General features: G+C 37.0%; 1 protein-coding gene across 9 annotated transcripts in view; it reads right to left on the bottom strand.

Annotated features, from left to right (window-relative positions):
• Positions 1-508: 508 nt before the first annotated feature.
• Positions 509-16,613, bottom strand: part of dip2a (disco-interacting protein 2 homolog A) — a 107,832-nt gene continuing 91,727 nt past the window's right edge. For 6 of the 9 annotated variants that reach the window (XM_042763239.1, XM_042763233.1, XM_042763238.1 and 3 more), the window contains 23 exons: positions 16,475-16,589; positions 16,089-16,228; positions 15,792-15,928; positions 15,089-15,169; positions 14,841-14,968; positions 14,642-14,756; positions 14,115-14,322; positions 13,919-14,019; positions 13,036-13,116; positions 12,829-12,952; positions 12,609-12,730; positions 11,977-12,088; positions 11,640-11,749; positions 11,421-11,551; positions 11,166-11,334; positions 10,228-10,398; positions 9,690-9,719; positions 7,459-7,520; positions 7,226-7,283; positions 6,484-6,558; positions 6,167-6,341; positions 5,791-5,914; positions 509-2,191 (listed from right to left, as the gene is read on the bottom strand). In XM_042763239.1, coding sequence (XP_042619173.1) covers positions 1,939-2,191; positions 5,791-5,914; positions 6,167-6,341; positions 6,484-6,558; positions 7,226-7,283; positions 7,459-7,520; positions 9,690-9,719; positions 10,228-10,398; positions 11,166-11,334; positions 11,421-11,551; positions 11,640-11,749; positions 11,977-12,088; positions 12,609-12,730; positions 12,829-12,952; positions 13,036-13,116; positions 13,919-14,019; positions 14,115-14,322; positions 14,642-14,756; positions 14,841-14,968; positions 15,089-15,169; positions 15,792-15,928; positions 16,089-16,228; positions 16,475-16,589 — 2,822 coding nt within the window. In that variant the 3' untranslated portion in view covers positions 509-1,938. Of the gene's footprint in view, positions 2,192-5,790; positions 5,915-6,166; positions 6,342-6,483; positions 6,559-7,225; positions 7,284-7,458; positions 7,521-9,689; positions 9,720-10,227; positions 10,399-11,165; positions 11,335-11,420; positions 11,552-11,639; positions 11,750-11,976; positions 12,089-12,608; positions 12,731-12,828; positions 12,953-13,035; positions 13,117-13,918; positions 14,020-14,114; positions 14,323-14,641; positions 14,757-14,836; positions 14,969-15,088; positions 15,170-15,791; positions 15,929-16,088; positions 16,229-16,474; positions 16,590-16,613 lie in introns of those variants that run through there. The other 3 variants (XM_042763235.1, XM_042763242.1, XM_042763241.1) reach the window with 2 other exon arrangements.

Raw genomic sequence — 16,613 nt, 5'->3', positions numbered from 1 at the left:
TTACCAAGCACTGTGAGGCAACTGACTGAACTTGGTGTTGATGGCAAAAAAACTCAGTATCCGAACTATCACCAATTTCCTCACATTCCAAACAAGCAATTTGGTGTTAATAATGCCAGAAGTGCATTGGATATTGCAACAAAGCTTTTAGAAAAAATAGAAGAATACATCTCTTGAAATATGTTGAAACTATACTGACTAAGGTTCCATATCTGTATCTGTTTAGTACTGCTAGCATGCATACTGGAAATTCTTAAACCTTTATTATCATGTTTTCATAATTGTGAGTCTAGTTATCCTTTAAATGCAACATTTTTATTATTCCATACTGGGCATTCTTGTAGAAACAGTAGAGCATGGCATTAGCAGTGCCAGGGTCATTGGTTCAAGTCCCTGGAAGTGAATGTAATAAAATGTTTATCTTAAATGCAATGTAAGTTTCTTTGGATAAAATTGTCTGCAAGATGTGCATTAAACATCACTTTAGAATTAAAAATGTTCAGTGTCAGTCATTTAAATGTATGGTTTTTATTAAGAAATATTAACAGAAGTCAAAAACTGTTTCAACCAAATATTCACTAAATGACAAAACTGCAAAAATTGAACACTCACAGTCACACAACCATCCTGCGATACAGATGCTGTATGTGCTTTACAATCCTTGCAGCAAAACCACCCCTTGAGCCTACTGCAATATAAAATATTACATGAATAGTGTCTCATGCCATTCCCCTTTCTGTTTGATCAAGAAATGAAGCTTTGATTTGTAGTATCTGTAGTTTTCTGGTGTCCCAATAATAACTTATTACACAAATTCTGTACATAATTACAGCAGGCGTACTGCCTGTCCTTTACGTAATGAACACAATAAAAGAAAGCAAGCATTGTTAGAAGTGGTCATTACAGTGCTGTTCAATGCAGTGTACAGTGCTTCTGGAAAATCCAAGCAAATATCACACTTAATAACAGTAATGAAAAGAAGAATAAAAGCCCTCACTTGCAGTGGTCATTTTTTCCTGAAATAACGTTCCCAGCTGTTTGGTATGTTTTAATGAATTAATGAAAAAGGCTACTTTCTTTTTAATCAGTAATATGCAGGAGACTAAAAGTGTCACCTTCATACATTCATCTGCAGGAATATAAGATTATCCAGTCATGAATGGTGATGTCATACTGTAAAAAATAGCTCAAACCTGAAATGTTGTATATAATGTAAATTCGAGTAGAATTATTTTTCAGACTGGGACTTGGTTACCTGAATAAATCTCTTCATCTATTCACTGTTATTACCCTGATTCCTGTCCTGGACAGTCTAAAAGCTCACACATGAATGAAACTTTTTAATGAACAATGGTGGGGGGGGGGGGGCAGTCCACAGGCATATGGAAAATTTTTAAGGCCCATGTTGAAACACTAGCTGGGAATGCATAAGCTTGTGAATTTATGGAGCAGCATTTCCACAGTACACCTTCAGTACTGCTTTCTTGCAAACAAAGATTCAGATATCCATTTCCTTATTGCCATTTGGATTTGCATGTTGATGTAAAGATAGAACAAACCAAACAAAAATGGTTCCTGTTTTTGACATCAGGCACTCCTCTGCCCTTTTGGGCTGGTCCTCCTCACACACAGGGAACATTCAACACGCATGTGTCATATGTGCAGAACAGGTGTGCTTGAATAAGAACTGAACCCGCAATTGTGTCACACAAGAAAAGAGGAGATGAAATCAAGTCAATTGCCCTGACCACTGAATCAGAGTTTTATTTGCAAGGCATTCTGACAGTTTGATATAAAAAATAAACTGCATAGCTCCATCAAGGACTCTTCATGTTTGCGGAGGAAGAGGCGAGCCTGTCCGAACATCCCCCAATGCTTCCATTGTAAATTTGCATATGCAGATTCTTCTGGCATCTGGTTCCTCCATGTTACACATTCTCACATGTTGTAGGCCACATATATAGGGTCCAGCTGGTCGGCGAGGAAGCCGTCCCGCAAGTGCATACGCTGCTTCTCCCCTCTGGAGTTGATAGGAATGACTCCAGGATCCACCACCACAACGACCCCCACTATGAGATAGTGCTCTTCCAGAACCACGTTGGTCACCAGGGCAACCAGATCCAGGGCTTCCTGTTCTGACCCCTCAAGCTCCACGACCACCACCAAGAGATTCGTCCACGTGAACACAGCACTGAGGAGAGAGTGAGGAGATGAAAGCTGTATTTAATTAAGAAAAGCTGAATATCTACACTGTAAAACATGGCTGTCGGGAAAAGCAAATCAAACACAAACTGGATTCAAGATTTTTTATTTGTCACATACACAATTATATAGAGCATATATAACCAGCAGTGAAATGTGAGTCAGGTACGCTCCATGGACATGCAATTATTAAAGAATACAACACAGATGAAAATATTACATAAATATAGCTATGAAAGAATGAAATAAAAGTAAACAATAAAAAAATAAGAATAAAATATAAAATATATAAAGAGATGTAACTGTAGAATTAAATATATAGTGGAAAATAATGTGCATGAAAGTAAACTGTAGTCTTAAAAATGTACAAGAGGCAAATGTGCAAACAGGTTGACACTTTCAGTATGTCAATGTGAGGTAGTGAATGATGAATATCTTACTGATAAAGTGAATATTAAGTGGAGACATGAAGATGTTAAGAGGCTGGTTTTGAGTTTAGGAGCCTGATGGCCTGGGGGAAGAAACTCCTCCTAAGTCTCTCAGTTTTTTGACATCAGGCTACGGAAACGCTTACCAGATGGCAGCAAAGTGAAAAGATGGGTTACTGGGGTGAATGGAGTCCTGATTATTTTAACAGCTCTGCTTTTGCAGCGTTTGAGGTAGATGCAGAGAGGGGAGAGCAGACCCTGAGGTGAGATCTGTTCTTTTGCAGCGTTTGAGGTAGATGCAGAGAGGGGGACTGGAGCTGTTCCCATACCACACTGTGAGTCAATACACTTTCAATGGCCCCTGAATAGAAGTTTTCAGGATTGCAGGTTGAAACCCTGAATTTTCTCAGCTGTCTCAGAGTACAGTCTTTTGCCTGGCTTTATTAACCTGTGTTTTGAATGTGTGTAGTCCAAGTCAGGTCCTCGGAGATGTTTAGGTACTTGAAGCTGCTACATTCCACAGGGGTTATCATTAGAGTAGTATAGGGCTGTCTGAGAATGCACATGTGTTAATTTCTCTACTCATCCAGTATGCGGTCTCATTATTGTTGGAAATGAGGCCCAGAACCACAGTATCATCAGCCATGTCCAGTGGGACTCAGGACACAGCCCTGTGGGGCTCCTATGTTCGGGTGTGGAGTTCTAGTTAGGTGAAAACCACTTGAGGTCTGCCGGTGCGTGAGGAAAAGTCCAGTTTGCACAGTGAAGAATTCAGGCCGAGGTCCATGAGTTTAGAAGCTAGCGTGATGGGACTATGTAGTGAGCTGCTAGTCGTGCCCTTACATAGTTTTCCTGTTATTTGCTTGTCATGTGTGTGAGGAGTAAGAGTGCAGGATGTGAGAGATGGCATCATCAGGGGATCTGTTGGGGCGATAAGCAAACTGAAGAGGGTCCAAAGTATCCGGGATGGAGGAGCTGCATGAAGTTGAACCAGTCCCTCAAAGCCTTCAGGGACTATTGATTGTGAGGGCCAACTGGACGATAGTCATTTCAGGCAAGAGGGGTTATTGTTCTTAGGGCACAGGGTGATGACAGATTGTTTTGAAGGAGGTGGGAACCCCGATTGTAGCCAGAATTAAAAATGATTTGTAGATTGCAAGAACTCAGTCCATGTGGCACTTGTAGTCCGGCTGCTTTCCCTGACATTCACTCGCTTTAGACCCTCCGACAACCTCGTCCTCAGACACGGTGGATTAATGATTCGGCAACTCGCGCTGCTCAGTTGCTTTCAAAGCGGCCGTAGAAAAGTGGTTTACGCTCGTCAGCCATCGACGGAAAAATTTTTTTCCAAAGGCACGATGGTGGAACAGCCACATGTCGAGTCAATACTTGACCGGCGTTGTAAGCAGCAGTGCGTTTGTTTACTGCTGCAAAACGGATTGTACTGTCCACCCAAGGTTTCTGATTTCCTTATAGAGTATTGTATCCGTAGCTTGTTCGGCTTAAGAAATTCCCAGTCACATTGGCTTCTGAGTGGGCGGACCAAGTTCTCTTGCACTTTAGTGTAACTTAAAGTGTTAAAGTCCCCAGCCAGCACAGGATGTTTGTTGACTGTTGCCGCTGAGCGCATTCGACAAAGCCAACCGGTGTCAATGTACTGTTCTGAAAACTTAGAATGGGCGGCAAAATTATAGAAATGTTCCAAGTGTTCACACTAAAAATTGTTGTCCTGTCCATTTTCAGATCGGCTGTTACCAGCAGCGTCCGGGATCTTCCGGCGTGAGAAATGGTCATTTCAGCAGCGTCCGAAGGATGGACTGTGAGTCCCTAATGTCACTGTTGGAAACGTATGAGACGAATGCTTAAATAAAACATCTTATAGAGCAAGATATTCATATGGAAAACACAGTCTGCAGGAAGTTTTAAAGGAATGCTTCCAGTTTTATGAATTTGTTTGTCTTTATATTTTATTTGATGATGACAGTGAGCAGGCCAGTCCTTGTGAAAAAGAAGTGCACATAATTGTATTGATGTGCACTTGTAGTGGGAGAAAAAAACTGTACATGCAGATAATATTAATGAAATTGAAGGTAATATTAATGAATTTATAATTAAATTTTCATTATTGTTGAATTTCTTAACACACTAAGTGCACATTTAAAAAGTGCCCTTTGTAATAATGTCAAATTAAAAGTTTTACTTTTGATGCATTGACTAACATACTAAAGCACATGCAAAGTACTTATTTTAACTGTAGTGTGTTATTCAGTATTACAATTAAAGTTAATAGATTTAAAATATAATAAACTGGAACTTCTTCAGGACAAATGTGTAATTAATACATTTAAATACATTAGTTTCAATGGAAATGACAATAAAGTATATTTTTGTTTACCATAATTGTTGTCAGTACATTCAATAGCACATTTAACCATATTTCAAAGATAACAGCGATAATTCTGAAATTACATATAAAGATGTATTTCAGTCTTCCTCAGTTGGGCCAACAAAGCACTCTAAAGTTAAGCTAATTGCATTTATTATAAATGTAAACTATATATATATATATATATATATATATATATATATATATATATATGTAAACTATAATGTAATATATTTTAATTTAATTGCAATTAACATGTAATTAAGTGTCCAAAAACATTACATTCAGTTTGCACAAAGTATAAGCTATTTTTTAAAGTATATTGCGTTATCAATGCTAGAGCTGGTCCGTTTGCGTGTTGGACTGGTCAACAATAATTATAGTCATGTAGTCATTGTCTTGGAACTATCAGATCACAAAAATACCACAACTTCCTGTATGTTCCAGGAAATAAGATAACCGACAGCATGCCACAGATTCTAATTTATTTATTTATTTAACTCAAGATTTCCTTTAATACTTCTGGAAATTCTGGAAACTAAACAATGTCTACATGTTTACAGTAGATGTTTTCAAAGATACTGATTAAGAATAGTAATTTTTAAGCTGGGGTCATGGATGCACTGAACAATGAAAATGATCAAAAGTTCAGTTGTTATAAACAGTTAAAAGGAGACTTTATATTACAGTTGAGTAAAGATTTAAATAAAACGTGTATCCATTAAAATCTGCTTCAGTGAGGTACAAAGAAAACATTTTAAAAATATTGCTTACCACTCTGCAATGCTCTTGTGTGACCGTATGACAGATGTTTCAATATCAATGGGATGGTAACGCATTCCTCGCAGCTCAAGAGTCTCATCTAGAGAACCAACCACGTACAAGGCATCATGCCGCTCTAGAATAATGTGCAAAAACAAATGATTCATTAGACAGCACAACTGATTTTTTCTTGTTATGTCTGATATGAATACACAGCAAAAAATGAATAGACAAATACTTCAACTAAATACAAAATTCAGTTATTAGCTTCAGGGTGTTCATTGAAGCTTTTTTTTGAATGTGATTTTAAATTGAAAAGTCGTTTCAGAAATATCTTGAAATGGGACACTAATGTGTTTAATGGGGTTTCATCTCATGCATACAGTACCTCCACTGGCATCTGTAAGTTCTGTGCGACGCAGGAAGCCAAGATAGCCAGTGCGAGCCCAAACTGTCTGGGTGTCACCAAAGCTCAGTCTGGTGCTGAAGTGGTCAGCGTGCAACGCCTCTTCCCCATAAACCGTATAGTATCCTGTGGCATTATGGGGGCTGCTCACCCAAATCTGTTTTTAAATACAGTCCCATCAACTCACTACACATGAAAATATAAAATGCAGAGATAATGTACCAGGCTCTGCTGGTAACACTACTTATTTTGGAGGTCAGATGTGGTTTATAACACTCGCTTTCATATTTGAAACTCACTTCTCCCAAATGAGAATCTCCTAGAGGGCCTTTGGTCTCTGTGTTGGCAATTATAACCTTTACCCCAGGCAGAATCTGTGTGTTGAAAAATATATAATATAATATATAATATATATTTTTAATTACATTTTTTTTTTTGGATTAATTAGGATTTTTTTATGATTTTGAAAGAAGTCTCTTATGCGCACCAAGGCTGCATTTATTTGATCAAACAGAAATATTGTGAACTATTATTACAATTTACAGAAACTGTTTTCTGTTTTAATGTATTTTTTTAATGTAATTTATTCCTGTGATGCAAAGCTGAAATTTCAGCATCATTACTCCAATCTTCAGTGTCACATGATCCTTCGGAAATCATTCTGATATGCTGATTTGCTGCTCAAGAAACATTTCTTATTATTATCAGTTGTGGAAACCAGGACACACTACCATTCAAGTAAAATAGAAAAATAAAATCTTTTATTCCTAGGGTAGAATAATGGCTGCTGGAAATTCAGCTTTGCCATCACAGGAATAAATTACATTTTAAAATATATTCAAATAAAAATAAAAAATAAAGTTATTTTTGATTGTAATAATATTTCATATTATTACTGTATTTATTGTATGTTGCATCAAATAAGTGCAGCCTTGGTGAGAATAACAGACTTTTTTTCAAAAACATCAAAAAGATCTTAATTATTCCAATCTTTTACCAGTAGCATATTTATTATTTATGAAATATGAATATATATCTCACCTTCCCAGATTCCATCAGTGGCAGACTGTGCGGTGAGCCTCTCTCGACTAATCGAACCCTGAGCAATGTAAAAAAATAACACACACAAAAAAAAAACAGATCAGATATAACTGAACTTTTCTAATTACAAGACAAAAATGATTTACATATTAGTTAATAAATAATTGAATATGAATTGACATTGGTATATACAATATATACATTATGAAAATCAGAAGTGTTTGATATAGCACCTGTCATGCCGCAGGGCCCTCATGTCTAGATATACTGTGGTGGGATCTGGCCCATGGGTGCCCTAGAAACAAAGAACAGCCGGATCACTGGAAGTATGTAATATATCTGCCCCCACAGATTCTGTGTTCATACTGCTGATCCACCTTTAGGCACTAACACATGTACTGTGTTAATATATACCGGCGGTGACATATAGCACCTTCTCAAAAAACTTTATCAAAATGAACATGAATTCTTAAAGGCAAAGTGTATATTTTGTTTTGTTTTGTTTTGTTTTGTTTTGTTTTTTTGTTATACTTTCTTAATATGCTGAGACAACTATAAACGATTTGCATGTCAGGCTAGTAGCTCTGTGGTGCTATAAAGGCAAGCTCTTTTGTTTATTTGACCAGTCTAAGTTTCTGTTCGTCTGACAAATGCCAGATTGGGGCAACCTGTTTGAAAACAGTCAATATATTTTCAGCAAAATTAAGAAATGACACACTTTACCTTCAAAACAGACAGACTTAATAGAGACTTTACATTATAAATTTATTCAAAGGGATAATTCACCCCAAAATGAAAATTCTGTCATCATTTACTACTGTATGACTGTTTTTATGAACAGTTTCGGTTCCCATTAACCTCCATTATGGACAAAACTGAAACTATTTGGTTACTAACATTCTTCAAAATATATTCTATTATGTTCCACAGATAAAGAAAAAAAAAATCATTAAGGTTTGGAACAACATGAGGGTGAATTTTCATTTTTTGGTGAACCATTCCTTTAAATATATTTTTCTTCCTTTAACGTACATCAGACACCTTAAAAACTTATTTTTCCTCTTAGTTCTTGTAAAACATCTTACTCTTATTGTGTCTTACTGTAAAGCATTATAGGACAGAATGAGGCATTACAGCAGTTACAATGGCCTGGCTCCTGAATGTAACCCCTGTACTGCAAACACAGCTCGTACAGTATATAAGTGAGTCTACTCTATATGCACAGCTACAAGCATTGCATTGGCACAGCCTAGAGTAGATTTACAGCAAGTGCAGAGCAAAGCACGAAAGCTGTGAAAAGCAGAGCAGGCATATGTATACATGTGTCAGAGTAAATGAGACACTGTCACTATGAATAATAATAAATAGCAAAACTCTTTAAAAAATAAATAAATGATAAACATTGTGCCAGGGTAACCTGTCACAGTCCCTGTGCTGCAGTCCCACCTGCAAAATCTGTCTTTGATAAATGAGAATTTTTTAATGTGATTAGCTGTGTGCGAATATATCATAAATTATACACTACTGTTTAAATGTTTAGGGTCAGTAAGATTTTTCTTTTCTTTTTTAAAGTAATACTTCTGAGCAAAACCTAGTCAAAAAAGATAATTACAATTACACAAAAGATTTCTATCTCAAATAAATGCATGTATTGAACTTCATATTACTTAATGTTTCTTAAAAAAACTAGAAAAATGTATCATGTTTTCCACAAAAAATATTAAGAAGCTCAACTATTTTCAACATAGTTAATAACAGTAAATGTTTCATGAGCAGCAAATCATCATATTAGAATGATTACTGAGTGATCATGTGACACTGAAGACTGGAGTAATGATGCTGAAAATTCAGCTTTGATCACAGGAATAAATTACATTTTAAAAATATTAAAATATAACAAAAGTTACTTTAAGTTGAAAAAATATTTCACAATATTGTTCATAATCTTGTTGAGCATAAGATACTTATGAAAAAAAAACCTTAAGAAAAAAACTTACGAAAAAAAAACAATTCTTACCAACCTCAAACCTTTGAATGGTAGTGTGTTTTATATTCTGAAAAAAAAAACATGTACTGTATGCAGTGGTGCTGTATTTATATATAATATAATATAATATAATATAATATTATATATATATATATATATATATATATATATATATATATATATATATATATATATATATATATATATATATATATATATTTACTTCATATATAGTATAATATAATATAATACTAATTATTAGATAGAGACTGGAAGCAAAGCATTCTTTATGTCATGCACATGAGCATTTCACACACACACACACACACACACACACACACACACACACACACACACACACACACACACACACACACACACACACACACACACACACACATGAAAAGCAGAGCCTTTACAAGCGTCCTGGAAAGCCCCCTACTAGCACCCCTGTGGTCCCCATCTGGGTCACAGTACCTGCTCAGCCAACTTGCCCAGCCTGTTGGGCTGACGAGGGCATGGAGCAGCAGACAAACACAGGCGTACGTTTAATACACAAACAGATACATTTACTGTACATACAGTTACAGACAAGCATCCGCGCCAGTGAACAGAGCATAAGGGTGCAGAAAATTATTTTAAAACAATAACAGCAGATAAAGGCCTGTTCACAGAAAGAGCAATGCGACAAGGCGACACAAAACTGCATTAAAAAAAGTTTTTTTTTTTTCTTTGTTTTTTTTTTTTTTTTTTTTTTTTACACCAAGCGTGATATTAAATTTCAAAAATGTTACATACCTGAGGACAAAAATGCTAATGTATGTGATGTAATGTAAAATACATCTCATTGCTAAAATGTACTATATTTAGCTTTTGGTGTGAAGAGATTTTGGGTGCATTAGTTTGTTTTAATATCTTGTTGTGATAAAAAGTCACGGACATTTCACACTTAATGTGAACAGGTCTTTTAAACATTAGGATTTCTACCTAAAAAAAGCTTGAGTTCATCACTCACCTGAAGACAAATGGCCACATTGACCCTGCAGCCGAAGGTGGTGCTGACGGCTCGTGAGGAGAGCCCCAGGTCTTTGAAGATCTTCGAGAAGGACTGCGTAAGTGTGATGCGAGGACGTTCTTCAGCCACCACCATACAGGTCCGTACACACGACAGATTCACATTCCGTAACTACAGGTGTACAGATAGGGGTTCAACTCAATGGAACAAATCAAATACAAATACAACTTATGCCCTTCACAAATTTAAGTAAAGCTACTGCAAGATAAACAGGAGATCCTAGAATATGCTGATACACAGAATGTGTCTTAGTCTAAGATGATAAAAAATTTAAAAACATGGCTGGATATAAAATACAAAAATACAAAATTCAAAAACTTTTAGTAATCGTTGATAATAAGAATAGTTAATATTTATTTATCCAGTTTACTGAAAGTGGAAGGTAGTGAAATACAGTTCGATTTTTAAATATTCCAGAAAGAAGACAAAATGCTCACCAAAGCACCATTTATTGGGTCAAAACTACAGTAAAAATAGTAATATTGTGAAAATTTATTACAATTTAAATTAACTGATTTCTATTTAAATATATTGTAAAATGTAATTTATTCCTGTTATACAAAGCTGAATTTTCAGCATCATTACTCCCGTCTTCAGCATCACATGATCCTTCAGAAATCATTCTAATATACTGATTTGCTGCTCAAGAAACATTTATTATTATTATTAGTGTTGAAAATAATTGTGCTGCTTCATATTTTTGTGGAAACCATGGTACATTTTTCCAGGATTCTTTGATGAATTTAACTGAAACTGAAATGTTTTGTAACATTATAAATGTCTTAACGGTCACTTCTTATATTCTTGCTAAAATAATTTTTTTCAAAAAACAAAACTATATGCAACATTATATGGACAATGATGAAGGAGTAACTGACCCGCAGAGCTTCAGTCTGGGAGCCCAGGCCTTTGGTACACATCTCCATCACTGAATAAGAACAGAACGTCACTCGTACTTTATACTGACTGACAGCAGAAAGCCACAGAGACGGATTGGTCTCCAGCTCCAGAGGAGGAACCAGAATAGACTGGTGGCCTGAGTACACACTGCAAACACAAACATCATTTGCATTACTTTGCATCACATAAATAAATATAGTATCACAGTATCCAATGTGTGAACTGTCTCTCACCTGCAGAGACACCAGAGGGCAAAGCCCAGGCCACAGTAGGGGTCCAGACAGATGGCGATCTGTCGAGAGGGGTACAGCTCACACTGCAGCTTAATAGAGCGACACAAGGCACTGGTGGCAGCATGGGACATCTGCGAGAAACACACAGTGTTAGAAATGTCAATCCCACATTTTTAAACGAATGAGTTACTGGAGCTTGAATGATGGGTTAGACAGCACCTTGACCCCAGCAAGGATTCCTGTGGTAGAAACACTGAAGTCCAGGTAGGCGAGCATCTCTGGGGTGGGAGGTTTGTAGATCTGAGGAATTCTCTTTCTTGGGAGATCATCTGAATGGAATGAATAAACATAATTTATCATTTGTTTTACATTTACATTTATGCATTTAGCAGGCACTTTTATCCAAAGCGTAGTATCGAAAGCCCTGGGAATCGAACCCACAACCTTTTGCGCTGCTAACACAATGCTCTACCACTGAGCCACAGGAACACAAAGGACCACATTACAAAGGATTGCAATGATAAAATAGTAAAAAAGGTGTAAATGATGTCTTTACCTGTGTCCAGTATCAATGGCCATGTTTTAATATCTACAGCAGCCGCTGCCTCTTTGGATTTCAGTAGTTTCATTATTGCTTGAGTTGTCAGAATACATACAGACTTACTGACCTGTTAAACACATGCAACAGGATAGACAAGTTACAACAGGGAATACAAGATAGTATTTAATCAATCAGACACTGGCTTAAGGCTAAAATAATAATTCTTAACATATATTAGTTAATACACACACACACTGTATGATCTACATATAGAATCTAATATAATTAATCTACTGTGGTCCCAAAAAGTATATTCTTCACACTTCATGAAAAGAATCTTGTTATTTTTTATATAAAATGTTGGACCACTTGGTTAAATAAACTGCAACAAATGGTACTAGCATTATCTGTTTGCAGTAACACTTGATTTGATATTTATTAAAATAAAATAAAACAAAACACCTTACGAGCAACAATGACAATGAGCAACAATTTTTACAGTATATATACACACACGCACACACACACACACACACACACACACACACACACACACACACACACACAAATGGTCACAAGGGGGAGCTAGTGTTTCTGTTTAATGGCTATAGTAAACAGCATGTGCTGCACTCAGAGAATGAAGTTACCTCAACAATCATTTTAACGGTTGGCAGGGTTGTGGTTAAGTTCTGTGGGTGTGGAGGCCTGACGGTGACTGGAACACAGCCGGCGTACAGACAGCCATAGAAAGTGGCGATCAGATCAATACCTGCAAAGAAGGAAGACAGAGAGGAACTGAGTCCCACAAACCTGAGAGCTGAACACTCTTTATTATACCACAGTAATATAAGTCTCTTTTTGTCTTACCAGGAGGATAAACGAGTGCTACATGATCTCCAGCGTTAAGTCGACCTCTTTCCATCAGCGCTATGGCCACACGCTCTGCCCGCTTGTGCAGCTGTACACAGGAGGCTGTGTTGGCCACAGTGCCCTGAAAAAAAAAATTAAAAAGACATAAGATGACAGTAAATATACACAATCTTACTCTAAATACTGGGATGATGAGATTTGTACCTTGGCGTTGAGCAGCAGAAACAGAGGGTGATCTGGTGTGGCCTGAGCTCTCCACTGCAGAACATCCTGCATATACAGGAACTACGAGAGAAGAGACGATACATGCAGAAAACAGTATACTTCAAGATGAAGCAGTGTGATAAAGAAGTGCACTTAATTGTATTCTATTCAGATCTTAGAAGTAAATTGTACTTGCACATATTATAATATTAATTAAATAAAAATCTTTAAAGAAGGCACATTTTCATGACTGTGTTTCTTAACACACTTAAGTACACTTTTAAAAAGTGCAAAATTAAAAGTTTTACCTTAACCATATTTTAATCATCTTTTGTTGTACTTTAAAGAAGTACACTTATTTTGATGTGTTGACTAACATACTAAAGCCCATGTAATGTAATTAATTATAATTTATCTGTAGTTTGTTATTCAATACTACATTTAAAGTTAATATTTTTTAAATGTACTGAACTGCAACTTCCACATCATTACAACTGTGCAATTAAAATATATTTATGACATTTAAGTATATTGTATTTTACCATAAATGCTTTAACAGCACATTCAGCAGTACTTTAACCATATTTCAAAGACTATTAATTATGAAATTACATGTAAAGTACTTAAGTGGGTCAAACAAGCACTCTAAATTTCAGCTACTTGCATTTAATATAAATTTAAACTATAATACATTTTCATTTAAATACAAGTAACATGCAGTTAAGTGTCCGAAAACATTACATTCAGTTCACATTTAAGTATATTCTCTTAAAATATAATATTTAAATAAGAATTACTCTTTTTTTAAAGTATGCTAAAGTGTACTTCTTTTTCACCACTGACCTCTGTGGATTAAGAGAGTGAAAACAGGATTGATCTTTACCTGATCATTGTCTTCCAGCTGTGAAACATCTCTCCCACAGGCCTGTGCAATCCTCTTTCCTGCCACTAGGTTTCCGACTATCATGGAAGCAGGACCCACCTCTGAAACAATAGAGGCAATGGGTCATGTGATATGCAAAATATACCACACCAATCAAAAAAAAAAAAAGCAACCACCCAACACACGCAGGACTCACCTGTACCCGGCTGCTTCTGTCTAGGTTTGGGCAGGTTGGTGACACAGGTATGAGGGCACATGAGGACGTTGCAGGGGTGCAGGGCTCCCTCTAGGAAGCGCTGTTTGGTTTCTGAGATGTGGATGCCGCCCAGAGGAGCTTTGGGGAGCGTGTTAGCTGGCACCAGAGCCAGACAGTACACTCCCACCTGATGGATGCTGTCGATAGCCTAAGAGTAAGACAGAAAGTGGTTAAGAAAATATGCATGGGTGTGTGTGTGAGTACTGTTTTGTGCACATTATAAGTAAAAGCTTCGGACACACCTACTCATTCTTTATTATAGCTTTTTTAGAATTTTAGAAAAAAAGTAAAGTCATCAGTAAAATATTCATGTTAAAATGCAGGTTTGTTGTTATTTTCACTTTATACAGGTTTCTGCATTTTCCAAATAGAAGTATGATCCACATAAATTGCTGCATTTTCAAAACCTTTTCAAATAGATACCATAGCTTCTGATATGAATACTTGTTGTGCGTATTTGTGTTCACCTGCAGCACACGACTCATCCACTGGAAGCTGTCCTCCTCGGAGCCGTCAGGTCTCTGTTCTGCCACCACAACAATGCGTTCATCATGCAGCACTGATACAGAGAAAACCGCAATCCTGAAAGAGAACAGAGATGCGAACTTCAGTCTGAGCAGAGATACACACTCATCTCAAGTGAAGAGTAAATGCCAGCTGAATTACCTTCCTCTGTACACAAACTTCATGGGCTCCACGGCCAGTGCTGTGGCCACCACATCATCTGCGTTATGTCTCCGTCCACTCACCACCATCAGTCCGTCCATCTTTCCCACAACAAACACCAGATTATCCTGTAATACCAGAAACAAACCCAATCCAGAAAAGATGAACCCCACATGTTAATATGTAAGACATGGAAGAGTTATGCAGCTTCCAAAAGGATAGTTTTGGCTTCAGACAACTGAACCCACCGGCCCGATGAAGCCCAGGAGAGATGTGCGTGTGAAGGGTCTGTCACTGATGGGAGCTCCTGATGACGTGACTGGAATGGTCTGAAAGAATGCAATACAACTGATCAATTTCAGTCGAGTTTACAATGTTATCAAGTCCTTATTTTAATTACTTTTTTAGGTCTTCTGATAGTGAGCATCAAAAACTTTTAAACAAGATGATAGCACATAACTCTAAAAGCTTTGCAGTGATGATTTTATTTGTGAACTCTTCAGTGAACAAACAGTTATCATTCATTATTATTGATGCTTTTTTTATAGCTTTTATAAAGTTATGCCAGAAGCTGACAAAATAATATAATTCATCTATATTGTTGTGGGGAAAATGCTAATGATGTCTTTCTAGAGTCATTTAGTTGATTTATAGGCTCAGAAATTTCAATAAAGTATAAAAATAAGACTGCCCGTCAGAAATTAATGATTTTAACGAGTGAATAATTCAACGACTCACTCAAAAAGATGCAAAATACACAAAGTAGTGTATAATGTATCCTAAAGAAATCCCTCTGGATGAATTAGAATGAATCTTTGACAGGTTCGAAGATTTGCGTTTTGAGATTGAAGTTAATCAAAATCGCTACCACAAGGGCTGCACGTTTAACTGAAATCAAGAAAAACATGAAATGTTTAAAAATCCTTAGACCTTTTGTTTCTCCACACTAACCTCAAAGACATTCTTGGTCATGCCTGGCAGACCAAAGTAGGAGATTCCTGTACTGCTGGAGCTCATACAGATTTCTCCAACCTCATCCATTCGACACAGGTACGGCGTGCCTTCAACCCGGATCACACACACCAGCGCTACACACACACACACACATTACATTAGTACCCAAGAAGAATTAAAAAATCTGAATAATAGAATGCTAAAAAGTGAAGCATTTATCTACAGTTCATCCATCACACTACTCATCAGTCTATGGATCAGTCCATCCATCAGTGAGAGTCAAGCAGGTCTCACCTCCAGGCATGACCTGTCCTACATCCTGGACAGTGAGCACAGAGAGCTTCTCCTCGGTGTCTACTCGAATCACCCCATAACTCAGACCACTCATGGACAGCACTGCCTTCCCCGGAGGAGGAACGCCCATCTCTGGAGGCCTGAACACACACAAACACACACCATCATTCAACATGGATTTGAGTTTTGTTTGGAATAGGATACTACCTTATGCAAATTCAAATGCAAATACATTTACATTTCTGAGATGACAACTGGACTGCATTACATAATTTTTTTTTTTAAAAAGTAAGCAGTGTTCAGTGCATACTGTGCAGTATGTGTGCAGTACAATAATAGTGGGTAAAAGTAGTCTTGTTGAAGTTGCTGAAATGTCATGAGTGTACCTGCGGATGGCGACGGTCATGGCCTCGGAGGAACTTGCACATGGGCAGATCACCTCTGGCCGCAGCCCGCGGGCCTGAAAGACGTTGAGGAAGGCATCGCAGGAGGAAATAGACCCTGCATTTCAAAACATAAAAAACA

Source organism: Cyprinus carpio, chromosome A9 (genome assembly GCF_018340385.1).
Source record: "Cyprinus carpio isolate SPL01 chromosome A9, ASM1834038v1, whole genome shotgun sequence".
Lineage (NCBI taxonomy): Eukaryota > Metazoa > Chordata > Actinopteri > Cypriniformes > Cyprinidae > Cyprinus > Cyprinus carpio.
This window is presented reverse-complemented; position numbering and strand designations above follow the sequence as displayed.